The sequence below is a fragment of the Silurus meridionalis genome, chromosome 28 (assembly GCF_014805685.1).
Source record: "Silurus meridionalis isolate SWU-2019-XX chromosome 28, ASM1480568v1, whole genome shotgun sequence".
NCBI lineage: Eukaryota > Metazoa > Chordata > Actinopteri > Siluriformes > Siluridae > Silurus > Silurus meridionalis.
In genome coordinates, this window is record NC_060911.1 from 10,221,335 (window position 1) to 10,249,184 (window position 27,850).

General features: G+C 38.9%; 1 protein-coding gene across 1 annotated transcript; it reads right to left on the reverse strand.

Moving 5' to 3' along the window:
- fhip1aa (FHF complex subunit HOOK interacting protein 1Aa) lies at window positions 1-27,850 on the reverse strand. The gene is made up of 13 exons (XM_046843350.1): window positions 27,640-27,850; window positions 14,070-14,277; window positions 13,529-13,946; window positions 12,708-12,994; window positions 11,647-11,805; window positions 11,081-11,167; window positions 10,733-10,900; window positions 9,303-9,382; window positions 8,165-8,364; window positions 5,774-6,616; window positions 4,466-4,644; window positions 1,677-1,797; window positions 1-1,508 (listed from the first exon to the last, which is right to left on the reverse strand). The coding sequence occupies exons 2-13, from the start codon at window positions 14,172-14,174 to the stop codon at window positions 1,336-1,338; spliced, it is 2,820 nt and encodes a 939-aa protein (XP_046699306.1). The 5' UTR covers window positions 14,175-14,277; window positions 27,640-27,850; the 3' UTR covers window positions 1-1,335.

The following is a 27,850-nucleotide window of genomic DNA, read 5'->3' on the forward strand; positions in this document are numbered from 1 at the left end:
TACATTTTGACCTCTTATTTATTTTTTACACTGGATTGCACTGTTTTACCTTCCAAATGAACTTTTATTTAAATAACCTTCACTAAATAATCTTTTGTATTATTAAAAATGGAGCCCTTTTTTAAGATTCGATTAGGAATATTATAGAAATTACAGTTATATGCACAAAAAAAAATACAATAATATATCTACAAAAATGTTTAAATACCCTCGCCCACTGACGACTGTTATATGACTGTTATAATAACTACATTACACTATTGTGTATTCAATTCTAAAAAATAAAACTAGCATCCATATTCTTTGCTGTTCTTATACATTAAGGCACAGATATTAGAGACTCAAACCTGACCACCTGATTGGCTGAAGGACATTCAGATTGTAGATGCGATTTTTAAAGTGAGCGTTCACAGGCATCAGTATGAATCTTCTTATTGTTTCAGTTTTGTAGTGCAGTCATCTTTATATCCTGGTGATCTTGTAGTGTAGTGCCAGAATTAGTACACAAAAGATCACAGAAAAACAGAACAATTCTGCCCACCACTAAGTGGAAATATAAAAACGGTTAAACATTTTGAAGCTATAAAAGGGCATAGAGATGACTGAGGACATCAATCTATAATTAGTAAGAGGTATATCCATCTTCTAACACCAATCATTAAAAAAGCTGTGATGAAATAATAAGTTTAAAAATAATGGAGCTCTACTCCCTCCATGGAAGACGGGAAATGATTTAATAGGCATCAAATTCCTCTTGAGAGTTTGTGAAGTCCCCTAGAGATGTATTTATGAGTTGCAGTACTGCATCAAGCAGAGTTGAGCATGGCAAGATGGCGGGCGGATGGAGAAAGCACCTCCAACTTTGCTTCTCAACAAGGAAATAAATCTGTACAGTGGCTAAATCTTCTAGCAAAGTCGGGAAAAATTATTCAAAGATAATGAGTAAAAGCAGCTCCAGTCCTCGATCGGTCTTTGAGATGTAAAAGAAGATGAAGATCTTTGTGGTCAGTTAAAAAATGAAACCAATCATGGGATACACATCAGTTGATGACTTTGGAGGACTTATGTATTTATCCGTGGTTCTCAGACGTGAAGTTTTTTTTATTGAATATTTCTTTTTCGAGGTTTTCATTGTTAGGCATTTTTTTAAATAGAGACATGTTGAGGTGGCAGAAGTAAAAACCTAGCTCTATTCCCTCAATATGAGATGAGGCATAAAATGTACTCATCATCATCAAACCAAGTGAAGAAACCGTGAACTCTACTCCATCAATGAGAGCTGGGATTAGGAGACATCTGCTTCATATGTCATATGAGTGTTTTGGACATTTTGCTCTACTCCTCCATGGGGATGTAGGAGAGGATGGAGTGCTCCTGCGTGATGGCAGCCAGTTCTTTAAGGAACTCTGTAAAGACGACGGTGGCATAAACCTCTGTCCTGTTCAAAGGGACCACAGTCTTGGGTTGGACAAATCGGTTCTTCACGTTCTTTTCAGGATGCTGCGAGTCTAACATTAAGAGAAGTCATTTATCAGTTACATCATCAGTGTTATCTTTAAACAATACAATCAAAATATCATTTATTATAATTATTTTTTATTTATAATTATTAAAAAATGGAAAACGAAGAAAAGCGTGAAGTCTTCCTTTTTGTAAAGGAAAGTAGAGAGATGAACCTTGCACTGCGCGTGAACTCTCTCTGGCCAGAAGACACTGCTGTGCTGCCAGGAGAAGGTCAGAGAAATCCTTTTGCCTCGCTGCCACCTGCTCGATCTGATTCTTCACCGAGGCTAAGACCTGCAGAGACGAACCAAAACAAAACAAACAAAAATAATGCGACAAGATAAACAGTGAGGCACAGTGTGGTTAATTAAAAGAAAAGAAAAGTAAAGAAAGGGGGAAGAGCAGGAGAGAAGAAGGAAAGGAAGAAAGGAAGAATAAAATAATAATAATAATAATAATAATAATAATAAATAAAAAAAATTGTAAAATACAAACGTGTAAATATGTACATAAAAATGATTTAAATCTAAACATTGTGAAGAATGTGTAAAAGTGTAAATAAAAACTGCATCCTCCATCACATTCAGCTTCATACATGTTCCTTCAGGAGATCTGGGTTCATCTACTTTGCTCTGAGACTGTGATACACAGACAAGGTTCAGAGCGCCATAATCCAAATCCCAAACTTTAATCAGTGCGAACTTTAACCTCCGGCTGTGTTTCATATTAAATCCAACAAAATAATGGTGCTATTGTTTGGTCTGCTCCAACTTTAACTTGTGGGTGTGGTTTATTTTTGTGTTTGTGAGAAAGAGATTAAGCAGCAGCAGCATTATTGGATTTACATGTTTACAAGCTGCTCTTTGTTACATTATGGATGAGCTGGATGAAGCTCGGTGTGAAATTTGCATCACTGTAGCTCGACGAGACGAAAACAACGTGTTCCAGGTTGTTCAAAGAGTCTCTGTGGAGAAGCTTTTTCAGACTGTGCTAACATGCACACCGACATGCCTCTTCTTCTTTTTCTTCTCTCGGCTTCTCTTATTAGGGGTCGCCACAGTGGATCATCTGTCTCCATACCCCTCCTCTACATCTGCCTCTTTCACACCAACTACCTGTCTTCCCTCACCACATCCATAAAACTCCTCCTTGGTTTTCCTCTTTTCCTCCTTCCTGGTGAATCCTCAGCATTCTCCTACTGATATACCCCATGTCCCTCCTCTGCACATGTCCAAACCATCTCAATCTCACCTTCCTCACCTTGTCTCCAAAACTCCAAAAATAATCTTTATTAATATTATGTTAACATCATCATTTTTTTTATATTAACATCATGTTTATAGACATGTTTATATATATATATATATATATATATATATATATATATATATATATATATATATATATATATATGATTAAACTGAAAATGGTGTGTCAGTAGTCAATGGAAACCAAAATTATCGACCATATCAACAGACACTGCCTGCACACTCTGGCCACAACCCAGAACCCAATGCACCATTGTAAGGTGTGACAGAGGCTCTGAGGATTTCAACAGCAATAAGAGTACAACCAGATAGCACATGAATGCCTGCGTGACCTTTCAAGGATAATATTCCTCCACAGACCTTCACAAACTGGTCATGCAATGCTGGGTAATCTATAAGGCAGCAGAATGTTCACTACAGCATCTCCACACTATTTCAGGTCTGTCAAAAGTGCTCAGTGTAAACTCGCTCTCATCCGTAAAAAAGAACAGGGTGTGAATGGTGGACATTTTGTGGCAAATACTAAAAACAGTGGCCTGTGAGTTAGAAACCTGCACACCAGTAGCATGCTGGGGGGTAGTTTTTTAGGGCTCTGGCAGAATTCCTCCTTGCACAAAGGAGCAGATACCATCCTGGTGCTTTCCCTTTTACGGACCTGTTCAGCTCTCGACATGTAAAGCCCCGTCTCTGCTCAGTGCTAATGAAAGTGTGACGGGAGACACACCAAACCTCCTCGTGACGATACATATGAATGGCTTGGGGGAGGCGGTTTACCTGTTCAACCAGACTGGGTTGCAGGGACTGTCTTTTACCTCAAGTACTGACAAGCAGCCAAATAAAACGAAAACTAGAGACAAATCAGTCAGTATAAGGAGAGAGCCCATTCTCTTTTTAGGGGTTGTCTTGCTGTTTCCTCTCCAGTGCACCTGTTGTCACCTTCATTTGCACCAAAGCAGGTGAAACTTATTGATAATCACTAATTATTCCTAACTGACAAAACTGACTTGGTTTTATACTGTAATGATTAAGTGTTTCCTTTTCTTATTTTCAAAAGTGTATATATATATATATATATATATATATATATATATATATATATATATATATATATATATATATATATATATATATATTAAGCCAATTTTAAGTCTTTTGCTTTTAATCCACTAGATGTTCCATTATGATTGTGTGTGTTCACCCTTGACCAAAATTAGGCTGCTGATTGGTCCATTGCTGTAAAGTAAAGCATAAAAAAATAAAAAAAAAAGTAATAAAATGGGAACGTTATACGTCTTACATGCCAAAAAAAAAGAGGAAAATATTAAACAAAAAAATTAAAGTATATATACACAGAATAAAGGCGAAAAGAGAGACAGAAAAAAAAAGATAGGAAAGAAAGAGGATAGGAAGGACAGAAACACAGGAAAGAAAGGAAGAAAGAAAGAAAGAAAGAAAGAAAGAAAGAAAGAAAGAAAGAAAGAAAGAAAGAAAGAAAGAAAGAAAGAAAGACAGACAGGAAAAGAAAAGGGAAGGAAGGAAGGAAGGAAGGAAGGAAGGAAGGAAGGAAGGAAGGAAGGAAGGAAGGACAGTACTTAAATTTACAGAAAGTCAAAGACAAACAGTTTGCAGTGTTGGTTTGCAGTTCATGGTGTTTAGAGTTTCTGTTGCTGTAAAGGTATGTAAAGGTGTGGTACCTGGTACAGCGAGCGAACACTGGGCTGAAACACCATGTTGGTGTTTAACAGGAAGGAGCGCAGCAGTGGCTGTGGATAAGTGGCGAGCTGAGCGATGATTCCCGTTAATAGCAGATTTACGTGCAGAGAGTTTTCCAGCATGTTCTCAAGTCGAGAGAGCAGCACACTCACAAACGGGCCTGAAACAAGCATACACACAAATGTCAAAAACCAAACATGTCTTAGTATTTATTATCTTGGTAATCTGCTACATTCATGGTAAATTAATACATTTCATTGTGGCCTGCACAGGCATTTAACACAGTGAAATAAATGGAGTAAAAATTTAGCTTTTAGAACACTTTCACACACACTCTGTTTCATCACTTATTTTGGCTTTAATTCACAGACGTTATATATAGCGATCAGGAATAACCTGAATGAATATGACATTATAACATCATGACTGGTAAAGTATATAACACTTTCTCTTCAGCATGGCACCTGTTTGTGGGAGGGATATTATTAGACAGCAAGTGAACAATATGTCTCCAAAGTTGTCGTGTTAGAAGCCGGAAAAATGGGAAGCATAAAGATTTAAGTTTGACAAGAGCCAAATTATGATGGCTACATGATTGGGTCAGAACATTTTCAAAACTGCAGCTCTTGTGGGAAGTTTCTGGTCTGCAGTGGTCAGTATCTATAAAAAGTGATCATAGGAAGGAAAAAAGGTGAACCGGTGACAGGGTCATGGGGGGGGGGCGAGAACATGAAACAAACAAACAAAACAAAAAGAACATTTTTTTTACACTAATAGAAAATGTTATTAGCCTTATAAAGTGTGTTTAACCTTATACGATGAGTATTACTATTTATTAAATGACTCTAAAATAAGTGCAAGCTAATTGGTAGGTAACAACTACAGCCATTTTTGTTTCCCAAATCAAAAATGCACCCGCAGTGATGAGAACCATTCGGAAGTTTCCATGACAGTACACACTATCGAATCTCTGACCAATCAGATGGCACTCACAGGTGCAATATAAATTTGCAATGTAAAAAAAAAAAAAAAAGTGTCAAATTAAAGGTTTGAAAAAACAGCCTAGAGTCTAGATTTGGCTAAAAATGCATCTAGATGTGCATTGTTACTTCCGTCCTAATAAAGACGGAAGTAACAATGCACATCTAGATGCATTTTTGTGTCTCAAATCACATGATATACATACTCTTATTAGATGTATTGAATGAGATGCACTGCATATAATAAGTGCACTATTAATACGTGTTTGGAATTTTGCACTCAGAGATGAGACGTAGCCACTGTCTCACCTGTAAAAGGTATGGCGTGACTCATGCTCACGCTGTGACGTTTAGTCCTAAATGGTGAGGGGGATTTCTCTGTGTCTGGTGTCTCAGGTAAAAACAAGCTGAAGTCCACGTCGTCCTCCTCCTCCATGATGGAATTCCTCAACTCTTGCTGCATCCTTGTTGGGCTTTTCACTTCGACTACCAGGGTGCGGATCAGATCCTCATACTGTGTCGCCAGGTCCTCGTATTGGTCTGTGTGAAGGTCATGTGACTTATGATCTGCTTCAGTCTGGACGCAATTTTGTTTCTCTGTGTCCGTTTTTTTATTGTCTGATTTTTCATCTGAAATTTCTGTCTCATTGCGGATAATTTGCTTTCTATTAGAGAACTCGTTGGAGTTCTTCTGCGCCACCAGATCATACACCATGACGTCATCCTGAAATTCCGACTCTTCCACGTAGGAGCCGTTGACGAGCAGAGTTGCCGTCTTTTGGAGCTCCTGAATGTGTTGTGGCGGGTCGTTCGGGACGCTAACAACAGCAACGGCGCTTTCTTCTTCCTCCGCCTCCTGCTGCGCTCGTGCAGAACCAGCATCATAACTGTCGTCCCACTCTAGCTCGACACCCGATGAGGTAGCGACTTCAGTAAGCGCCTGTGACATCACACGAGGGCGAGATTTGTCCTCAGGAGGCGGGTTCACGCCGTCGTAGGGGGCGGACCAGACCCGACATGCACGCATGCAGCTGCTGATGCCGTTACGCGCGTCGTATAGGTAATGCAGGTAACTGAGGTCCAGGTGAATCTCTGAGCCGATCACACACGAGTGACCGGAATCATCGTGCTCCGAGATGCACGCCTCCGGTTCTGTAACAGGACACGTAATCATATGAAAATTATTTTAAATAACTGTAATATCATATTGTACAAAAAGATTGCTGCTGCTTATTATTATTATTATAATAATTACGCTGCAATACATTACAAACATTTGCAGATATTCGAACCATTATGAAAAAAAAATAAATTGCAAATTGCATTCTGGGTAAACTGGGACAAAAATTAATTTTTAACAGAGGTCGTCCGATTCATCAGTTTTGCCAATTAATCGGCACGATAGTTAATTGCTGGAACTATCGGCTATCAGCAAAAATCCATACCGCTCGTTTTTCAGCTTTGGGTCATTATGAGAGCGGCCTCTAAAGTTAAATCACATTTTCATGATTAAGTACTGTTTTTGTTGTTGTTGTTGTAATAAAGTTTAATACTATGTTACATTGAGTGTAATGTTTGTCCATTAAAAAAAAAAAATTGGTTATCGGCAAGTATGATCCAAGCAAGCTATCAGTAAAATGTCAACCTTAAAATCGCAATAAGCAACAGCAGGCCAGTATAATATTCTGATGCTATTCTTCAATCATAAAATAAAAACATTATAAAAAAAAAAAAGAGTGCAAAAGATTTTAAACCCCTACTTCAAATCAATACAGATGATCGCAAGCCCCAATATTACCAAGCTACCGCTGTTCGGGCCCTTGAGCAAGGCCCTTAACCCTTTGTGCTCGAGGGCACTGTATCATGGCTGATCCTGTGCTCTGACCCCAGCTTCCAAACATCACTGGGATATGTGAAGAAAGAATTTAAAGCACCTTACTTTCTTCCTTTCTTTCTTTCTTTCTTTCTTAATAAAATAAACAAAAATGACTTTTATTCCACTTCCTTGTAACCCATTTAGGTTTTTTTAGATTCTGGTTAATCTTCTCACTAAGAATCTCTTTGTTTCTTTTCATTTTTAAATAAGCACCTAATTGTCTTCTAACAGTCTCCCACAACACTTTCCTATATTTTTATCCCCTTTTCCGGCTTTGTGTTAAAAATTTCAGGACAAAATCAGACCCTAATCAGTTCTGTCCAGTCGGTCTAATCACCATCATGTGATCTGGGGGGAAAAGACCCAGGAGAAGGATTGTGTGTGTCACAGAGGCCTCGTTCTCTTGCACATGATCACAGGTTGAGGAAAAAACAAATGACGATGCTGATATAATTATAATAGAGCCAGGTTTTAGTAAACATGGTTTCACATCGGAAACAATTCCCGAGCCGAAAAGGATTTATTATACATCTATTTGTGTAATGAAGGAACAATAAACCACAAGTTCTTAAGAGAATACATTCAGGTGACCCATACTTCCTGATAAAGATGTATAATATATGTGATGTTTTGAACACTGGTAAGTGATTAACAAGGTTTTATTGTATTTAGTACCATGCTGTTAGGAAAATAAACCGCCATCATGCTGTCTTATTATTCAAAATAAAAGTTAAAATGGATTTTAGTGTGTTCTAGTGTTTAGCAAGAAATTTGAAAAATTACATACATAATTACATAAAAATATTGTGGAAAACCTCCATTACCTGTGGTACCTGAATGTTCTCCATCTGTGACCTTAGACCATGTAATGGAGTCGAGCTGACGGATTGGTGGAGCGACGAGGTCTGGAGAGCAGCAAGATGGAGTGAAGGCGAGAAATTTTGCCGCAGAAATGGAATAGAAATCTCTCTCGTTCAGGACACGCCGCTGACTCGGCATCATGTGATTGCACGGGATCAGATACCTGCCACGATCAAACACACACACATTAAAGATCCTGCCACTGTGTCACATTCACACACTGATCACTGTCTTTACTTTTCAATGGAGGGCGCAGAGACTTTTGGACTTTGAAACAAAGTTTCATGTCCGTTCTCTTTATCTTCATCTCTTGCAAGATTTGCTTTGGACTTCTGCTACGATATGGACTTCATCTCGATTTAAATTGTACACTACAATAAAAGCATAGCAAACAGATCACAAGTGTCTCAACATCCAGTATGTTCCTGTCCCAAATCACACACAATACTAACTACATAGGCCACACAAACAAAAACATCTCACCATAATTGGTCTGCTGTGAACATTCAATTCAATTTATTTTTATTTGTATAGCGCTTTTAACAATGAACATTGTCTCAAAGCAGCTTTACACAGATAATGTGGTGACAAAAGTTTGTCCCTGATGAGCGAGCCGGTGGCGACTGTGGCGAGGAAAAACTCCCCGAGATGGCATAAGGAAGAAACCTTGAGAGGAACCAGACTGAAGAGGGAGCCCATCCTCATCTGGGTTGCACCGAATGTCCATTTATTGCAGATATACGATAGTCCTAAGTCCCAAATCACATCAGATTCACTACATAAGCCACATAAAAACTAATTTCGGTCCACTCCGGATGAACACTCTATTCACATTAGAGGCCACATAAATGCTAATATCAGTCGATTCTGGCCATATCCCAAATTACACTCTACACTCTCGATTCGGATGTGTTAAAAATCCCACCATTCACTACACAGAGCACATACACAACATTAGTTTGATTGTTGTATTATTAGATGGATGAAAACCTTTATCAGCCCGCTCTGGTTGTACACTCAAATTGCTACATAAGTCCTGTGCCTTAAACTGTGAAAAGTGTACGAAAATAAAATAAAAAACATCTCAAATGAAGTACTCACTTGAGTATGAGCTGAAGCATGACGTCCTCACAGTACAGACCAATCAGAGTGCGGAAGAGGGAGAGAGACACGGTGCCCAACTGCAACACAGGAAAACTGATTACACAGGAGCATACTGAGCGCCGCAGACACACACACACACATCCAGATAATCAATCTAGCTTAATGATTACCTAATTACAGAGCACTGACGCCCTTTCAAATTGAAGACCAACAGAATCTTATCTCTACTGTAGTAAATAAAATAATGTACAGTAATAATACGATAAAGGTTCCTGTGTACATTATGTTATAAATCTCTAATTGTATCAGGAGTTCAGTGTGTTAAACCAAGACATTATGAGCCAGTGAAAAACATCCGCAATTAAAAATACAATATTTTCATATTTATTTATGTTGCATGAATATGATTTACACATTCACTATATGGACAAAAGTTTGTGGACAGCCAATGCCCAGGCAAAATCTTTGTATGTGCTTTATGATCATCCCATTCTACATTCAGCTAATTTGCTGTTTAATCATCCTCAGTCTTTTAATAACCGCTAGACTTTGGAGTGTGCTTATGGAGATTTGTGCTCATTCAGGCACAACGGTGTTGAAGGCAGGTACTGATGTAGGTGAGGTGAGGTGGTCTGGGGTGCAGTCAGTGTTCTAATTCATCCCAAAGGTGTTCAATAGGGTTGAGGTCAGAGCTCTATAACAAGCCACTTAAGATCTTCCAGTCCAAAACCATGTAAATCATATCTTCTTGAAGCTAAATTTGTGCTTTGTCATGCTGGACCAGGATTGGGTCTCATAGTTCAAGTGAATGGAAAATGCCACCACATCAAAAAGAAAAACACCCTGTACAATTGTGTATCTCCAGCTTTGTGGTAACAGTTTGGGAAAGAAGCACATATGGCTGGAAAATTTACCTGTCCCAATACTTTTGACCATATAGTGCACTGAACATACTACTGAACATTTTTACTATTTAATTAGTAGATTTAATGCTTTAGCTATACAGGGAAAGCGGATATGAATCAACTTGCCAGCTGGCTTAATCTGAAACAAAGGGAAAAACCCTGGTTCAAGTATTGCTTTACTTTTAATCCTCAATACCTACACACTCTGTAATTATGGGCATGTTGTAATACATTGTGGGAGTAGACAGCGTGTAATTAACAGGAGTGGAAAGTAAAAAACTACTTTTGGTATAGTATTTGAGTGTGTCAATCATTATAGCTGATTAATATTGTACATTTACATTTTGGAAAAAAGGAGGAAAAATGCAATAAGCCTTAAGCAAGAAGTAGACTAGGCAAATTATTCTTTTTTTAAGTACTCAAGCAGTAAAATATATATTTTTTAAATGTAAGAAATTTTATTAGTCAGTAGGTTTTGTACATTTTGTTTCTGTCTTAACACGAGTAATTGCATGTGAGTACCTGGAAGGGCGTGTTGATACGACTGACAAGTGTGTCCAGGATGTGCACTTTGTCATGACGATGGAGGAGGATAAAGCTAAGAAAGGTGTGCAACAGTGCAGGTTCATTGACAGCCCTTAGGAACAGGTCCAGATAAGCCGTAGTGGTCATGACTTCCTCTAGGGTCTGCTACATAGACACACACACATACAGATTTAGCCCTGGGACCTTTAGAAATTAGGTCATGTTCTTTAACTCAGATATACAGAATTATTACTGCTTTGTGTATGCAGGTAATCATAGATCTCAGATTTGTCACACTGACATACATTTCAGAAAAGACTTCAACATGTTAAAAAAAACACTTACTTTATGCAGTGCGGGTCCTAAAACAGGAACCAGAAAACCATTGAAGATGTAGCCAACCAGCTGATCTCTGATTGATGGATGAGCCACCTACAGGAGACAAAAATAACATTTTTAAAATAAATTATATATATATATATATATATATATATATATATATATATATATATATATATATATATATATATATATATATATATATATATATACATACATACATACATACATACACACACACACACACATGCAAACACACACACTTTGAGTTGGCATCCCTGGGGTTTCAGCATTAGTTTGGAACCTGGGAAACCTCATTTAGAACCCCATGCCACTGGTTATAATAAACAGTGGAGAGGTGCACAACAAGCATTCGCTGTAAAACCTTTTAAAAGAATGCGCAAATAAAAATTACTACTCCACTGCTCTGTTAAAACTAAAGGCAAGGGGTTCTAAACAAGCTGGCCCTGGTTTCAAACAATTGCTGACACCCCAGGGTGACCAACTCCTCGTTCCAAAATTTCCCGTGTCCCTGCACCACCCTATATTAACTTTGACCTTGTTGCTCTCACCTGCATGACGGCATTACAGAACTCCAGTGAGTTTAAGAAGTGAACAAGAGCAGGCTCCTGCTGCCATTCATCTTTCTGTATGCAGTGCCAGTCTTCACTGGACACCTCCAGCTTAGTGGGCAGAGATGAGTACAGACCACTTAGACCTGTGGCTAACACCTACACACACAAAGAAAGAAAAAAAAATGAATTAAAGGGAAACAAAAACGTATAGGAAGAAAGTAAATGAGAGATACCGGACAGAAGACTGCAATTCAGCATAATACAAGAAACCAAACAGAAGAAAGTGTAAATAAGTATTTATTGGTAAGAAGAAGCGGTTAATAAAGTGATACTGGAATGGATGGTGAAGTCAGAGAAACTGGACAGATCAAAGTGTTGTGGTGAAGTGGCAGATACCAGGCAGAAGAATCTGATGAGGAAAATAAAGAAATACTAAACTGAAGAAGGAATTGTGGTAAAGAGTTAGAGATACCAAAAGGTGCTGTGGGAAATAAAGAGATACTGGACAAAAAAATCTGACGGGATAAATGAAGAAATAAAAGAAAAATGTGTTGTAGTAAATGAAGTAAGTGAAGGGTTAAATAAATAGATGTCACAGTGAAGAAGGTGATGGGTTTAATGAAGAGATAGGGTGAAGAAGGTGATGAGTTAAATAAATAGACATCAATTGGAAAAAGGTGAGAGTTAAATAAAGAGATATCAGACAGAAGAAGGTGAGAGTTAAGTGAAGAGATACCAGACAGAAGAAGGTGAGAGGTTAATGAAGAGATACCAGACAGAAGACGATGAGTTAAGTGAAGAGATATCGGACAGAAGAAGGTGAGAGTTAAATGATAAGATACCGGACAGAAGAAGGTGAGAGTTAAATGAAGAGATACCGGACAGAAGAAGGTGAGAGTTAAATGAAGAGATACCGGACAGAAGAAGGTAAGAGTTAAATGATAAGATACCAGACAGAAGAAGGTGAGAGTTAAATGAAGAGATACCGGACAGAAGAAGGTAAGAGTTAAATGAAGAGATACCAGACAGACGAAGGTGAGAGTTAAATTATAAAATACCGGACAGAAGAAGGTGTTGTGTGCGATGTGTGTAGCCACACGTTGGTTGTCATTGCTCAGGGTCATGATTAGGAGCAGGGCATCTCGAGCCTGCTGCCCCATCGTCCCATCCCTGTGGATGAAGGGAACAAGCAGGGAAAAGAGCAGGAAGTTAGCGGCTCCCTGATCCTCGCTGGAGTGGAAGAACAGCTCCAGGATGGAGGGATCACTGGACACAATGCAGCAAAGCTGATGGAGGAGAAGAACAAGTTCACGCTCCACTGCGGAGGAAGTCGGAACGCTTGCTCCTGAGACAGAAAACAAAACAAGGCTTTCAACATTAAATAACTGCAAGACAACACCTTTCTCTGCCCCATATCTCCCACTGAAATGAATTCAAACTCTGTGAACCAGCAGTTACTATAGAAACAATAACATATTACAACAAGTAAATTAATATAATCGTGATCATATTATGGTAATAATGCACACCTTCTGACCAATTACATTTGAGAATTGCTGAGCTGTAAGTTGGCATAATTATGTAATTACTTGTGTCTTGTATGACTTGTAATTGTATTAAAAACAACAACAAAATTAACAACAATGACAGCATAAAAAAAAAACAGTAAGGAAAGACTGAAAGATGAACAGAACAAAGGAGACAGAATGACAAAAAAAAAACAAATTCACTGGAATGAATAGCAGAAAGATCAAAGCGCAAAGACAACAAAAGACAGAACGACAAATCAAAAGGGGGAGAAATGAGAACAAACGGAAGCGTGAATTTTTAACAGAAAGGAGTAACCAATAAAAGGTAAAATGATTAGTGATGAATTTACCTGTTTGACCCGTTGCTGTTCCCGAGCAGGACGACAGCAGCATCATCAACGGCTTTAGAATCGGCTTGTGATGCAGCAGCGGCTGCTTGGCCTGACCAATCAGCATCTCGTACATCTTGAGCTGCTCAAGCTTTGATTGCTCGGTGAAATCTTGCCTCAGGCTCCACACGAACAGGCGTTCCATCACGTTCTCCATAATGACAAACTCCAGTATGGGGCCCATTGCCCCGCTCACTCCGCTCTGCTCCTCCATCAGAAGAAAGAGCATGTGCTCTACGTAGTTTTGTACGGCGCTCGCCTCGTCCACTGGGATTGCCCCATGACGGAGACCGTGACCTCGAAAAGTGTGGATTCCGACCCCGAGACTGAGACCTCCACTGCTGCGTAAGGGGTCATGTTTCTCCAGGATCTTAACCACCTTAGGAACACGAAGAAACATTTTTTTATATATAATATTATATTTCCATTATAGTAATATAATGTTTCCAATCACTTTTGCTGTTCAGCAAACATGTTCTGTAAAGTCTATGTTTGAAATCACCTGGGCCCAGTGGTTTTTGAACACGATCATGCACGTTTCAGGGTCGACTCCATTCAGGACCAACGACTGGTTTCCCGGACTCCTATTGGCCACCGCAGATGCCATTACTGTGACATCTCAGTGTGGGTTATTCCCAGTGTGAGAAAAAAAAGGGTCACCACCCTCACTGCATTCCGGTCAAGAGTAGATCATAAAGTTGCTGACAGACCTAAAGTGAAATAAAAAACGAAAGAGAGCAGACATTCCTTCATGTATTTATTTATTTACAGCAATGACAATCATTTACATAAGCATTTATTATAGAATCGATTTACAAAGCACTCTTCTGACACAAAATCACTTGCTATTCAAAATCTGAACTTTTGCCCAAACTTTTTTTTGAAAACATGTTATGTTATATCATCCGTATCGATCTACGAGCAGTCCATAAAACAAAAAAAGACACCTAGTTGTGTTTGTTTTGCATTGTGGCTCCATGAAATGAATCAAAGGCTACTCATACACATTATATAACTCAAATCTCATTAAATAACATACGTTCAGAATAACTAAACACTGTACAGATTCGAGTCCAAGTATTCGCTGTCCTGCTGCTGTGCATCACATTTTTAAGTGAACTGAGTATGTACACCACTTGCCTGATAATGCATTACATTTCATACTGTATCTAAAGGTTGGTCTAAAGCCTGTAAATTAGGGTCGCTATATTATCTTTGATGATAAAGCTGCACACCTGACAGCCTCCTTCTCCAATGTCGGACACTAATGTGTAAAGTTGTAAATCGGTGACCAACACAGAGCTATTTCAGTGTGAGTGAGTGCCTGGTCAAAGTAAAAACGAATACAATCATCCATGTGACGCTGCATCTAGAACATTCTGTCATGCCGAATGCAAAAATAAATTAAATACTGATCACGAGGAAACAATTTTCTTGTGTCAAGATCACGAGAAAATGAAGTGAAGTGAATGAAGTGGCCACTAAGGACCGTACCCTTCTCTATGAGTATAATTAAACCTGAACCACCAGAAGAATGAACTGATAACACAAACTCAAATCAGCACCTCAATCCAAAGGCCATGTCCAAAACCAGCATACAACCCTAGTAATCTGTATGCAGCAATTTCCACAGTTGTCAAGAGCTTTTTTTTTTTAATCTGCAACTAAATGCAGTAAAACTACTTGCAAGCACATGCAGATTGAAATTCACTCTGGTCACATGAACAGCCTTTACCTCATTAGACAGCAAGCCCCTGGGATCTTTGGTGTATTGTCACATTACTCAGGTCAACAACTCTCTTATTACTTCACAACCTCACACTTGCGTGTTGGTTTTCTCCCTGAGCAGCGGAAACAATACACCAGTCTCCCTAAGAAGTGTATTAGCCTTTTTCTACCTACCCTTGGCCTCCTTAAAGCTATGACAGGAATGTCTGTGGAAGGAGCGAGGGGGATTGGGGGAATTGAAAAAACGCTGACTCTGCAAAACACAAGCAATCCGCCAAACTCGATCACACAATGCACTCACACTCCAGCTGAGAATAGAAAACACACAGCGATCGGATTTCACAGCAAACTCGTGAGAATTCCTCACGGAGGTGACAAAACGCACTCGGCTATGTGTTCGTTCACATCTCTCCGAGTGTTGAACACGATTCGGATGATTGCAGACACATCGTTTTTAGCATAAGCAATTAACGTTCAAATGTCTAATCTAATCTAATCAGAAGCATCCAAGTCTCTGCATCGTGCAATGAACCGGCAGAGCTTCAGATTGCAATGGTTCAGAAGGAACAAAATTTGTAAGATTAATAAAGGGTTTTAGTGAGAAATGAGAAAAAGAGAGCAGCTTTTCTAAAAAATATGTGCGTGAATGTGTGTGTGCGTGTGAAACAGAGAGTGAGAAACAGAGTACATGTGGGTGGTTGTGAAACAGCCTAGAAGGAAGTGACCCGTTGGAAGTGACCGGTTGAAAGCGAGGTGTGAGTAAGACAGTCACTATGTTTACAGAGGAGACATGCGGGTAAAGCAAGAACAGGAGGAGGAGTCTGAATGCAGTTGTGTGCGTTTGTGTGTGTGTTTAGGAGTGTGGTCATATAGTCATAAGCACAAAAAATGTGCAAGCCAACATGTGCAAGCCCCATTCACTAACTTCGCCCCTTACTGTGACCTTTCTGCACAAGCTATTAATGCTCCGTGCACTAACCCCACTCGAGATACTAACTCCAAATACATCATCCCTACCACACACTAAACCCACCCCCAAAATCTTACCCCTTAAACTAACTAAACACTGCCACAAACACCCCTTACATTAAAACCTATCCCACACACTAACACTATCCTACATACTAACGATCCCTCGCCTACAAGTTTCTTCAAACAGATAATTCCAGAAGTAATTAAACCTGTTTTAAAATTAATAAACACTTCAATCAGCACTGGTTATGTAACTAAATCATTCAAACTGGAAGTTATCAATCCCCTAATTAAGAAACCTGACCTTGACACTGTCCAACTACAGGCCAATATCAAACATCCCCTTTATCTCCATGATTTTAGAAAAGGCTGTAGCACAGCAGTTATGCTCACATCTACTTATGAATAACTTTTTTTTAAATATATCAGTCAGGATTTCGGCCTCATCATAGCACAGAGACGGCGGTAGTTAAGGTGGTAAATGACCTGTTGTTGGCCTCTGATCAGGGTTTTGTCTCTTTACTTGTTTTGCTCGACCTTAGTGGAGTTTTTGAAACCATTGATCATACTATACTGCTTGCTAGACTAGAGATGGAATAAAGGGAACAGCTCTCTACTGGCTTAGGGCTTATTTGACTGTTTGATGATTTAAATCGCAAGTTCTCCACCCTGTCTCTGGTAAAGTTTGGTGAACCGCATGGATCTGTCTTAGGCCCACTGCTTTTCTCTTTATCTATGCTGCCTCTGGGTGAAATTATACATAAACATGGTATTCGCTTCCATTGCTATGCTGATGATACACAGCTGTATATTTTAGCAAAGCCGGATGAGAGAGATCAGAAAGAACCCATGTAGATCGCACTTACTGGGTTTAGAGCTCATTTATTTTTCCGAGCCCTTACCTCGGACTACTGAGGGTGAGGTTTCTTTAAAGTGTCTATGTTGAGTTTTATTATGCTGTTTAATGTTTTAATGTTTGTAAATTGCCTTTTTTTACTCACTAAAAGTTTAATCTGTTTGCGCACCGCTCTCTTCTGTCTTCATTGCACGCACAACTGCACGTCTGATCATAGCATCAGTGAACATCGTAACCGTAGTAGCGACCTGTTGCGCCGTAGGACCCAATCGGCTCTACTGAGCTGACTTTGATGCGTCTGATGTAAATGCGATTTTATTAGAAAATAGCATTTGGCATATGTATATTTAATTATGTGAAAAGGCTTTGCGGTCCGGCTGGACATATCTTAAGGGCTGGATTTGGACCGGAGTCCGTCAGTTGGCGACCTATGCTCTACACACTAACACCATCCCATACACTAACGCCATCCAACACACTAACCCCATCCCTTATATATAAATCCTAAACCCCTACACACAAACCCCATCCAACACACTAACTGTGTCTTACACACAAAGTATTTCCTACATAGTAACTCAATCCAACACACTAACCCCATGCCACACACTAACTCTTTCCTACACACTAACCCCATCCCCTCTACACTAATCCTAAACCCTTACACCAGTGGTGGGCGGTCAGGGCCAGCAAAGCCTTCTCTGCTAGCCTAAACACTATCAGGAGCACTGACCTACATTTACAACCTAAATTCTAATATTTGTTCAATGAAATTGTATTCATTTATTCCCAACAGTTTATTCTCTTTTTTGTAGTGTTTCTCTTGGCTGCACTGCTTCCAATATGTGGATGTTAGATTTTTTGTCCAATCAGATTTCAGTCTCTATGTGCTGCCATGTTAATCTAATCTGCCCAGGGCCTTCAAATTCAGTACTGCTGGCCTTTTTTTTACCTTAGAGAATATTAGCAATGGATCTGACAGAATACAGGATATTCTGGCTCACAGAATAGTGTCAGCATTTTTCCGTCTTCAGATTGGTTGGTCAGAGAGGAAACTGTTACAGCCAAGTTCGACTGGCAAAACACATCTGTAGCATGATGCACACATTAATACATCCGAGTTAGACTTTTTTATGTCTTCGGAGGAAAAGATCTTTGGTCTCTGACATTCTTAAAAATCCATTTTCCAAAAAAAACGAGACATCGTGAGGAGGTCGGCCAACCCCGAAGCTAGCTAGCTTGTCTCAGCCCGGGAAAAGGTTTGTTTACCACTTTCAGACCAGTGAATACCACTGGGTTTTTTAGGTACCACTGACTTACAGCCTCTGAGGAGCGGTGCAAATTATGAGTCTGCATCTCTGGTGAGAGGGTTGGATTTTATTTATATTTTTACATGTTTTTGTCATTTTATTAGACAAATATTGACTCTGAACTGCTCCAGATGTAAATGGCACAGTTGTGGTTGTAGTGTAGAGGTTATATTGCGTTTTTGTATTGTATTGATGGTTTCTTTAATTGCGATGTAATATTAGTGGTATTAAGAGGTGAATTAAGTCAGGTACATCCTTACTGAAGGCAAAAGTACCAAATGCATGGCCCACAACTGCCTTACACACTGACCCTACACCCCCTAGTCACAAACTCCATTCAACACACTAGAAAGTGGTAAAAACAGAGATTAGAAAAAAATCAGCTGTGCGTAGTGTATGAGGTGTGGACAAATGGACATTTGGTGCAACCCAGATGAGGATGGGTTCCCTCTTGAGTCTGGTTCCTCTCAAGGTTTTTTCCTTATGCCATCTCGGGGAGTTTTTCCTTGCCACAGTTGCTCATCAGGGACAAACATACTTACAAAGAACATATTTACGTTTAATCACCACATTATCTGTGTAAAGCTGCTTTGAGACAATGTTCATTGTTAAAAGCACTATACAAATAAAAATGAATTGAATTAAATGGTGTATTTTTTGTGAGAACAAGGCCCACCCAGACCCACTCAGCAGAATTACTGGACTTGGGAGTGTGTGCATTTTATTTTAAGCACTCATTTAGTGCTTCCCTGATATAATCAGAACAGAAACAGGAGAAAAGTCCACAAGCACAAAATATAAACACCAATCAGACTAGATCACTCTTTACACTGCAGATCCGATCATCTTCCTGCACCAAGCGAATGTGTACAGCTTCACACACTCCACACTCTGCTCTGTACTGACACAAAGACACAGACACACCACTTTGTCTCTGTCCGGTGAATCTTCTCATGATTCAAATACAACACAATACAAACAGGTCGGATCAAATTGCCCTCTTTTATCTCTTCGTCTCAATCTCCACACACACACACACACACACACACACACACACACACACAGTCACTCTCACTCCCTAATATTACTCCCAACCTCTTAACCTTTTTTTGATATAAAGTGAAGAAACATGAGACAACTTATATCAAAAGACCAATCAACGGCTGAAAGAAAAGCTGTCATTTTAAAGAGCTACATAATTATCAATTATCTTCAACAATATTGTGGTATATTTAGTTATTTAAACACTATTATTAATGTGTAAAGGATAATTTTTCTTATCATCATTATAATTAATCATACACATTGAATGATGCTATTTTTTTATTTTCTGACGCCTTGCTGACATTTATATTCGTCTTTTTCCCCTTTAAAAAACGAATACGCTTCGAAATGTTCTGATCCAGAGTATTGCTAATAACTGTGTGTGTGTGTGTGTGTGTGTGTGTGTGTGTGTGTGTGTGTGTGTGTGTGTGTGTGTGTGTTGGGGTATCAGAAGAACCTGTTTCTCAGAGAGATAAGCCGGTTTGGGTTTGTCCTTATGCACCGAACCAGGGTGTGTTGTTTACACAGTCACCTACAGCACCACTACATTTTAACCACACACACACCTGTTAAACCTGTTTCTACAAATATTATTTTAACATCTGCTGTAAAGTGTAAGCCATTAATCTTTAAAAAGTTCTTCAATTTATTACTGGCATACACACACACACACACACACACACACAATATACTTTACCAAACTTAAACAGCATTTATAAAAAAAAAAGTACAAAATAAAATATATATATATATATATATATATATATATATATATATATATATATATATATATATATATATATACACACACACACACACACACACACACACACACACACACACACACACACACACACACCAAAAGTATTGGGTCACCTGGTCATAAGTACGGTATGCAATCGTTTGAGCATTGCATTCCACATTTAGTCCCAATTTGCTGTTATAATTCCCTCCACTCTTCTGGGAAGATGTTCCACTAGATTTTGGAGTGTGCTTATGGATATGTGTGTTCATCAGCCACAAGAGTGTTACGAAAGGCAGAAAGGCAGGTACTGGTGTAGGTGAGGAGGCCTGAGGTGCAGTCAGAGTTCACATTCATCCCAAAGGTGTTTAATAGGGATGAGATCAGAGCTCTATAACAGGCCACTCACGATCTTACTCTCCAATGCATTTAAACCAGATCTTCAAGGAGCTCTCAATGTGCACAGGGGCATTGCCATGCGGGAACAGGTTTGGTTTTCCAAGGTCAAGTGAACAGAAAATTGTATTACACCGCATCTAAAGACCTATGCAATTAAGTGCCTCCAGCTTTGTGGTAACAGTTTGGAAAAGAACCACATACAGCAGGTAAGGTGACCCAATACTTTTGGCAATATAGTGTGTATATATATATATATATATATATATATATATATATATATATATATATATATATATATATATATATATATATATATATATAGGGTAGGAGTCACAAAGTATTAAATGTAAATCTTTTCTGATGCTACAAGTTGCTATAAGAATAAAGATTATGGCCTTTAATTCAGGTGATGTCTTAAAGGTTTTCTGTGATTGTACTGAATAGGTCCTGCGCTGAGTTCAGTAAGGGGGCATCTGCAGTGCAGCTTAAAATTCAATTCAATTCATTTTTATAGCTCTTTTAACAATGAAAATTGTCTCAAAGCAGCTTTACACGGATAATGTGGTGATAAAAAATTAATATGTTCTCTATAAGTACAAGTTTGTCCCTGATGAGCAAGCCGGTGGCCACTGTGGCAATAAAAAACTCCCTGAGATGGCAGAAGGAAGAAACCTTGAGAGGAACCAGACTCAAGAGGGAAACCGTCCTCATCTGGGATGCACCGAATGTCCATTTATTGCAGATATACGATGTTGCGAGGTAAAAGGCTCATTTAAAATACATATGTTATAAGGATATAGATGCTGTATGTATCTTATGACTACAGTTAGCCAAGGTTTTGGTCAGGACTCTGTGCAGGCCAATTACACCACACCAAACAGGATCATTCATGTGTTTATGGTCCTTGCTTTGTGCACTGGTGCAGTCAATTTGGAACAGGAACGGGACATCCCCAAACTGTTCCCACAAAGTTAGAAGCATGAAATTGTCCAAAATGTCTTGGTATGCTGAAGCACCAAGAGTTTCTTTCACTGGGGGCCGAGTCCAACTCCAGAAAAACAACCCCACATCATGATCCCCTCCACCAAACTTTACACTTGGCACATTGCAGTCAGACAAGTACCGTTCTCCTGGCAACCGCCAAACCCAGACTCGTCCATCAGATTGCCAGACAGTGAAACGTGATTCATCACTCCAGAAAACACGTCTCCACTGCTCTAGAGTCCAGTGGTGGCGTGCTTTACACCACTGCATCCGATGATTTGCATTGCACTTGCTGATGTAAGGCTTTTATGCAGCTGCTCGACCATGGAAACCCATTCCATGAAGCTCTCTACGCACTATCCTTGAGCTAATCTGTAGGCCACATGAAGTTTGAAGGTCTGTAGCTTTTGACTCAGCAGAAAGTTGGTGACCTCAGTGCACTGTGTCTCAGCATCCACTGACCCGCTCTGTGAGTTTACGTGGTCTAACACTTCGTGGGTAAGTAGCTGTCGTTCCCAGTCGCTTCCACTTTGTTATAATACCACTAAAAGTTGAATATTTAGTAGTGAGGAATTTTTACAACTGGACTTATTGCACAGGTGGCATCACGGTACCATGCTGAAATTCACTGAGCACCTGAGAGCGATCCATTCTTTCACAAATGCTTGTAGAAGTGGTCTGCATGCCCAGGTGCTTGATTTGATACACCTATAACCATAGAAGTGATTGGAACAACTGATTTTTATTATTTGGATAGGTAACTAAATACATTTGGCAATTAGTGTTAAAAATGATGCATCACGATACAAATGACTTATTTTTGTATAATGCCTTGTTTTTGTATTTGTGTACATGGGCTGTCCCTCTAATAAACTTATTTCTAATCCTGTCCATCTTTGTCACTGCCAACGAAAAACCTCAACATCTTTAGCTCTGCTACCTCCAGCTCCACCTCCTGTCTTTTACTCATCGTTGAACGAGCTCAACCACCGAAAATGTCAAAACCATTAACCAACTTGTGCATGATGTTTGTCAGAGGTGGGAAGTAACGAAGTACAAATAAAAGATTTTTCTGGTATCAATACTTTACTTCACTGTTAACTTTTTTCTTTTACTCATTACATTTTTACACAAATATCTGTATTTCTACTTCTTACATTTTTAAAACAAACTAGTTCATTTAGTTTTAATCTATTTGGTGATATGATCAATATTTTTTCTTCTCACTGCGCAACGTTTTCAACCAATCAAGCGATTTCCTTTCAATGCGCAGCTATTTTAATCCACCACTGGTGTATCATTTCCTGGCACCACACACCACAGACGTAGACTAGATTACGAAGATAATAATGAACAGGCAGAAGGCAACAGGAAGTATGGGGGTAACGTGGATGAGACAGGGAGTCAGTGATGTAATCATGACTAAGAACAGAGACATTCCCAATCGTCATTATCTTTTCTCTGCTTGTGTTCTACATGAGAGATGTTCAGACTGGATAAATTCATTATATCACTAAATTTGAAATTCGTTTTGTATTAATATATTAATTAGGTACAGAGGCAGATGTAGAGGACAGAGGGGTTATGGAGATGGATGATCTGCTGTGGCGACCCCTAATGGGAGAAGCCGAAAGAAGAAGAAGAAGAAGAAGATTAATATATTAATTAGGGCTGTCAAAATGCTAAATTCGGCACTGGTTTTATTAACGCGCAATTAATGCAGCGTACATTTTTGTTTAACCACTTTTATCAAAAATCCATATAAAAGAGGCGAAATTAAAACCTTCAGCGCAACACCTTTATTCGAAACGTCCTTTCTTTACTCAGATATAAAAAATAAATACTACTGAAAAATTATTTTTAATCAGTATGCACAAAGTCTCAAATCAAACACCGAAATCCGCCATGATGCACACAATTAACCTTTTGGGGTCGACAAACGCGCCAGCCCGTTTTGTGGCATTTCTCCCTTCATAACGCCGAAACAAAAAACAGCAAACAGACAGGGGCTGGCCCACTCTGCCATCGCTCGTCACAGACACACAAATAAAACAACCTGAATCTCAGTGAATATTTGCCTCACAGACATAAATATATAAATAGAAAGTTCAGAATGTCTATTTTTAAATATTCAAATCAAATACAAATATCTGATTATGTAATCTGTATGAAAGTTAGAAAAGGTACAGTTTGTCTGGTATCGCCTCATTAACCATCCGTGTGGAAACAAACCAAAAGGTTCGGTTTGGTTTCCTTGTGATTTACGTAATTTAACACCATAATTACTTTAAAACATTTACAAGAATATTTTGTCTTCATGCTTTATGCAAGTTTGGTTTCACAAAAAATTCAACAAACTGTACATTTACATTTAATCAGTTAAAATATTCGTCCATGCTCATGTTGATTTGAGTATTAAAAAATAAAAGTATTCATTTAAGGTACATTTAGAACATATAAAAATGTGCGATTAAATTGTGATTAATCGTGAGATGCTCGTGATTAATCCCGATTAAATAATTTATTCGATTGACAGCCCTAATATTAAGATCACGTTACGGTAATGGCTACTTTATACTCAAGTACAAGTAAGTTTTAGTGAAGAGAAAGTGATATTGGAATGCCTCTAAAGAAAGTTAAACAAGGAAACATGGTCTTTGAGTGGGACAGCTAAGATGCATTTGAACATCTGTCTTGTGTTTATGATGTGATCTGAGAGGAACAAAAACCCTATTACCCTTCTGGGGGGAACCAAACTTCCAGTTCGTCTCCCCCTGTGTTACACTAGCTTATAAGTAAGTTATTGAGCACATTCTGCAGTCCACGTACACTTCATGAGCAGAAGCTTCAAATTATTACACGTGTCAGCAAGAATTTGGAGTAATGGTGTTCGTTATTATATTATTGTCTGTTAGTAATTGTTAGAGAAGCTACAGAATGGTACGGGAGAAACAAGGCTAAAATTAGTCGCCTCACACAACCTGACACACACACACTTATGCAAAGTCTCAGTCTCATTTACATATCCAGGAAATCAGAAACTGATACCTGATAGGTTGAATTTACACAGTATTGTTGACATGGCAACCATAACCTTGGAGATAACAACAACCAAAGACCACACACACGTACTCACGTGTGCACACACACTGAGGATAGTGATTGTGCACAGAACCACCTGCGCTGTAAGAGACTAAGCAATGGTGGTGTTCCAAACCAATACACTAGTTGTGCACTGAAGGGTGTGTCAAAATCCCACACTATCCCTGGTGTCTAGAACTGTGTGGCTGTGTCCCAAATCACCATGCTAACAATAGAACAATGATTCAACATGACAGAAAAGTTACCTTTAATGGCTGTGTCCTGATCTATGCTACTGTAGTGTTTAGTATATATATATATATACTATGTAGTGGTGACAGCTCAGTGTTTAGCAAGCAACAACAACTAACCTGTCCTTTGTAATGAATGGCTAAATCCCAACACAAAATACTAGTGCACTAAACAGTTTCACTACTTAGAAATAGTTTGCCATTTTAGACAGAGCCCATGAAAATGCTTGAAAGCACACCTGCTCTTTCCTGATAATTGTCCTTTTTAAATGTCTCTTGCTGTGTTCCAAACCATCACACCACTGCACTAGACAACTGAAGGGTAAATTAAACATTCTTTAAATTCCTGATAACAGCGTCTAACTTTTGAAGGGTGTAGATGGGTAGACGTGCCCTGACAACGATCAAACAAGTGCTCTTTCTACCCAAAGGCACAGATAAGCGTGTGTGTGTGTGTGTGTGTGTGTGTGTGTGTGTGTACAAAAAGGAACAGAAGACACATTGTGCATCAGGAACTCCACCCTACTCCCTAAATTTACAGTAGGATTAAACTCATTACTTTTACTTCTTATTACTTCAAGACACTCTTAGTCCTTTCTTTCTTTCTGAATGTCTTACTGGCTGTGTTCCAAATCAAGGTGTATGATAATCTAATGCTAGTTTCTAACAGCAATGCACCAGTTTAACACTACATCACTCCAGGCTGTAATTTTATACTTTTCTAAAGTTTAAACACACTGTATCTGCTTTGAACAGAGAGTCACAACTGCTTACAAACCAGAGTTTACACAATGTAGCCTAGTAAGTACAGAACACCCATAATGCATCGTGGCATTTAAAGACAGCGGAAGGTGAATGAGGGGTGATACCTGACATTTCCACAGAGCATTTCCAGTGACTGAGATTTGTTTTTGAAAAACGAGACACCAATCACATAATATCATCACCCGCCGCTTTCTCTGACACACACACACACACACACACACACACACACACACACACACACACACACACACACACCACTACAAAATGCGATAGAGCTTCACAAAACTTCATACTGCATACAGCAGAGGAAGTGAATATGGCAGACAGAAGGAAGGAGCCATCAAAATTTTAATGGATGAAAGGATGTATGGAGGATTTTAATTGTAGATGGTTGGAAAAATGTATAATTAAAAGCAGATGGATGGATGGATGGATGGATGGATGGATGTGATGTTCTGAATGGATGGTTAGACAATAAATGGATGGATACATGGATGCATTGATTTGATGTTCTGAATGGATGGTTAGACAACAAAAGGATGGATGGATGGATGGACGGACGGACGAACGGATAGATAGACAAATGGATGGATTTGATGTCCTAGATAAATGGTTAGACAATAAAAGAATGAATGAATGAATGGGTGGGAGGATAGATGGATGGAGAGATTGGATAGATGGATGGATGGACAGACAGATAAAGGGCAAGACAGATGGGGGTGATGCAGGGGTAAGTCTGCTGGATCGATGACTCAATACACTGCACAGATGTACCGGAAAGATTTAAGAAAAGAAGAAGGAAAGGACATATTTTCCAAGTTTGACAAAAAAAGCAAAGCAGATTAACATGATAGAAACTCCATCGTTCAGAGTTCAAAAGTTTGTCAGAAATGTGTTTACATACACTGCAAGCATAAAGGTACTGAAGCTCGTTGCCAGAAAAGTGTACAGAAATCTGGATTTCAATTCTGCTGTTTTTGTGTGTGTGTGTGTGTGTGTGTGTGTGTGTGTGTGTGTGTGCAAGAAAACACCTTGTTAATTATGCAACCTCAAACACACCCACTGCAGAATTGTAAATAAAAAATGACCTCAGCGTAAAATATTGATGCGACGTCTTCTGAGCCGTGATCAGAATAAACGACACCACAAACAGAAAAAAAACAATTCCACAATATGGAGTATGTTATATAAAAAATGAACCAAAATCTGAGATGTAATAATATCACTTCATAGATATCTCATTATGGATCTGAAAAACAAATTCTCAAATCGGCTCATGGTTTCTACACCAAAAACGTGTACAGAGACGTTTATTCCACACTTATGGAAGGAGTCTCCAGTACCAGTGCTCTGTAACAGTCAGGATGTTCTGTACGTTATTCCCTTGTCTTGCATATGAGGTAAATATGTAATTGTTTATCGAATAAAAAATTTATTAGTAAAAATATGTGTAAAAGGAATAAAACACTTTAGGTATCAGATCATGCTGTCATTAATTGATTTGATTCTTCTCCTATAAAAGCTCATCTGCAAGCTTTTCATTCCTAAGCGTCAGTCTCAGATCTGGCTTTGATCAGACTGGTATTAGATCAGATTTTATCAGGTTGAGGATGGAAAAGATGAACTTTGATGTTGAGCTTTTGAGAGGGTTTTCCTGGTGTAAATGTGAACTCCCTGCAGGCTCACATACCGTAGAGATTATTTTCCTGAATGGAAAATATCAGTAAAGACACCTGAAAGCTGAATACCTGCTCAGGTGTTTATCGCAAGAGCAAAAAAAAAGTTAAAATAATTAAAAAAAGATTTATCATACAAAAAAGGGTTTAACTAAACACTTATAGAAGTGTATCTTAATAAATGTTTATTTGTATAAGACCCAAAACACAACAACGACTGACAGTGACGACGGCAGCAGCTCAAACACAGGTTACACAACTCACCTGTTCTCAGGTATATCAATACAAAAATAAAAAAAGCCCAGGTGAGCGTTTTATTCTCTCTTCAGTCGAAGCCCAGCAGCTCGAGTAGACAAGTTCTCGGGTGTTAGAAATTCTCCTGCGTAGGAAATGCTGAAATCCTCTCCTGTACTTCAGCCATGGTGGATTTCATTCCGCTCAGGAAGCACAGAGCAGCCTCGAGCTCACGCCTCAA

What these genes read in the sequence shown, in the direction of transcription:
- fhip1aa (XM_046843350.1), bottom strand. Translation starts at nt 14,174, where the DNA reads ATGGCATCTGCGGTGGCCAATAGGAGTCCGGGAAACCAGTCGTTGGTC. An exon ending in AACAGCAACGGGTCAAACAG is followed by an intron (nt 12,995 to 13,528) that starts GTAAATTCATCA and finishes TTTCTGTCTCAG; the next exon opens with GAGCAAGCGTTCCGACTTCC. An exon ending in AGAACATTCAGGTACCACAG is followed by an intron (nt 6,617 to 8,164) that starts GTAATGGAGGTT and finishes GTCCTGTTACAG; the next exon opens with AACCGGAGGCGTGCATCTCG.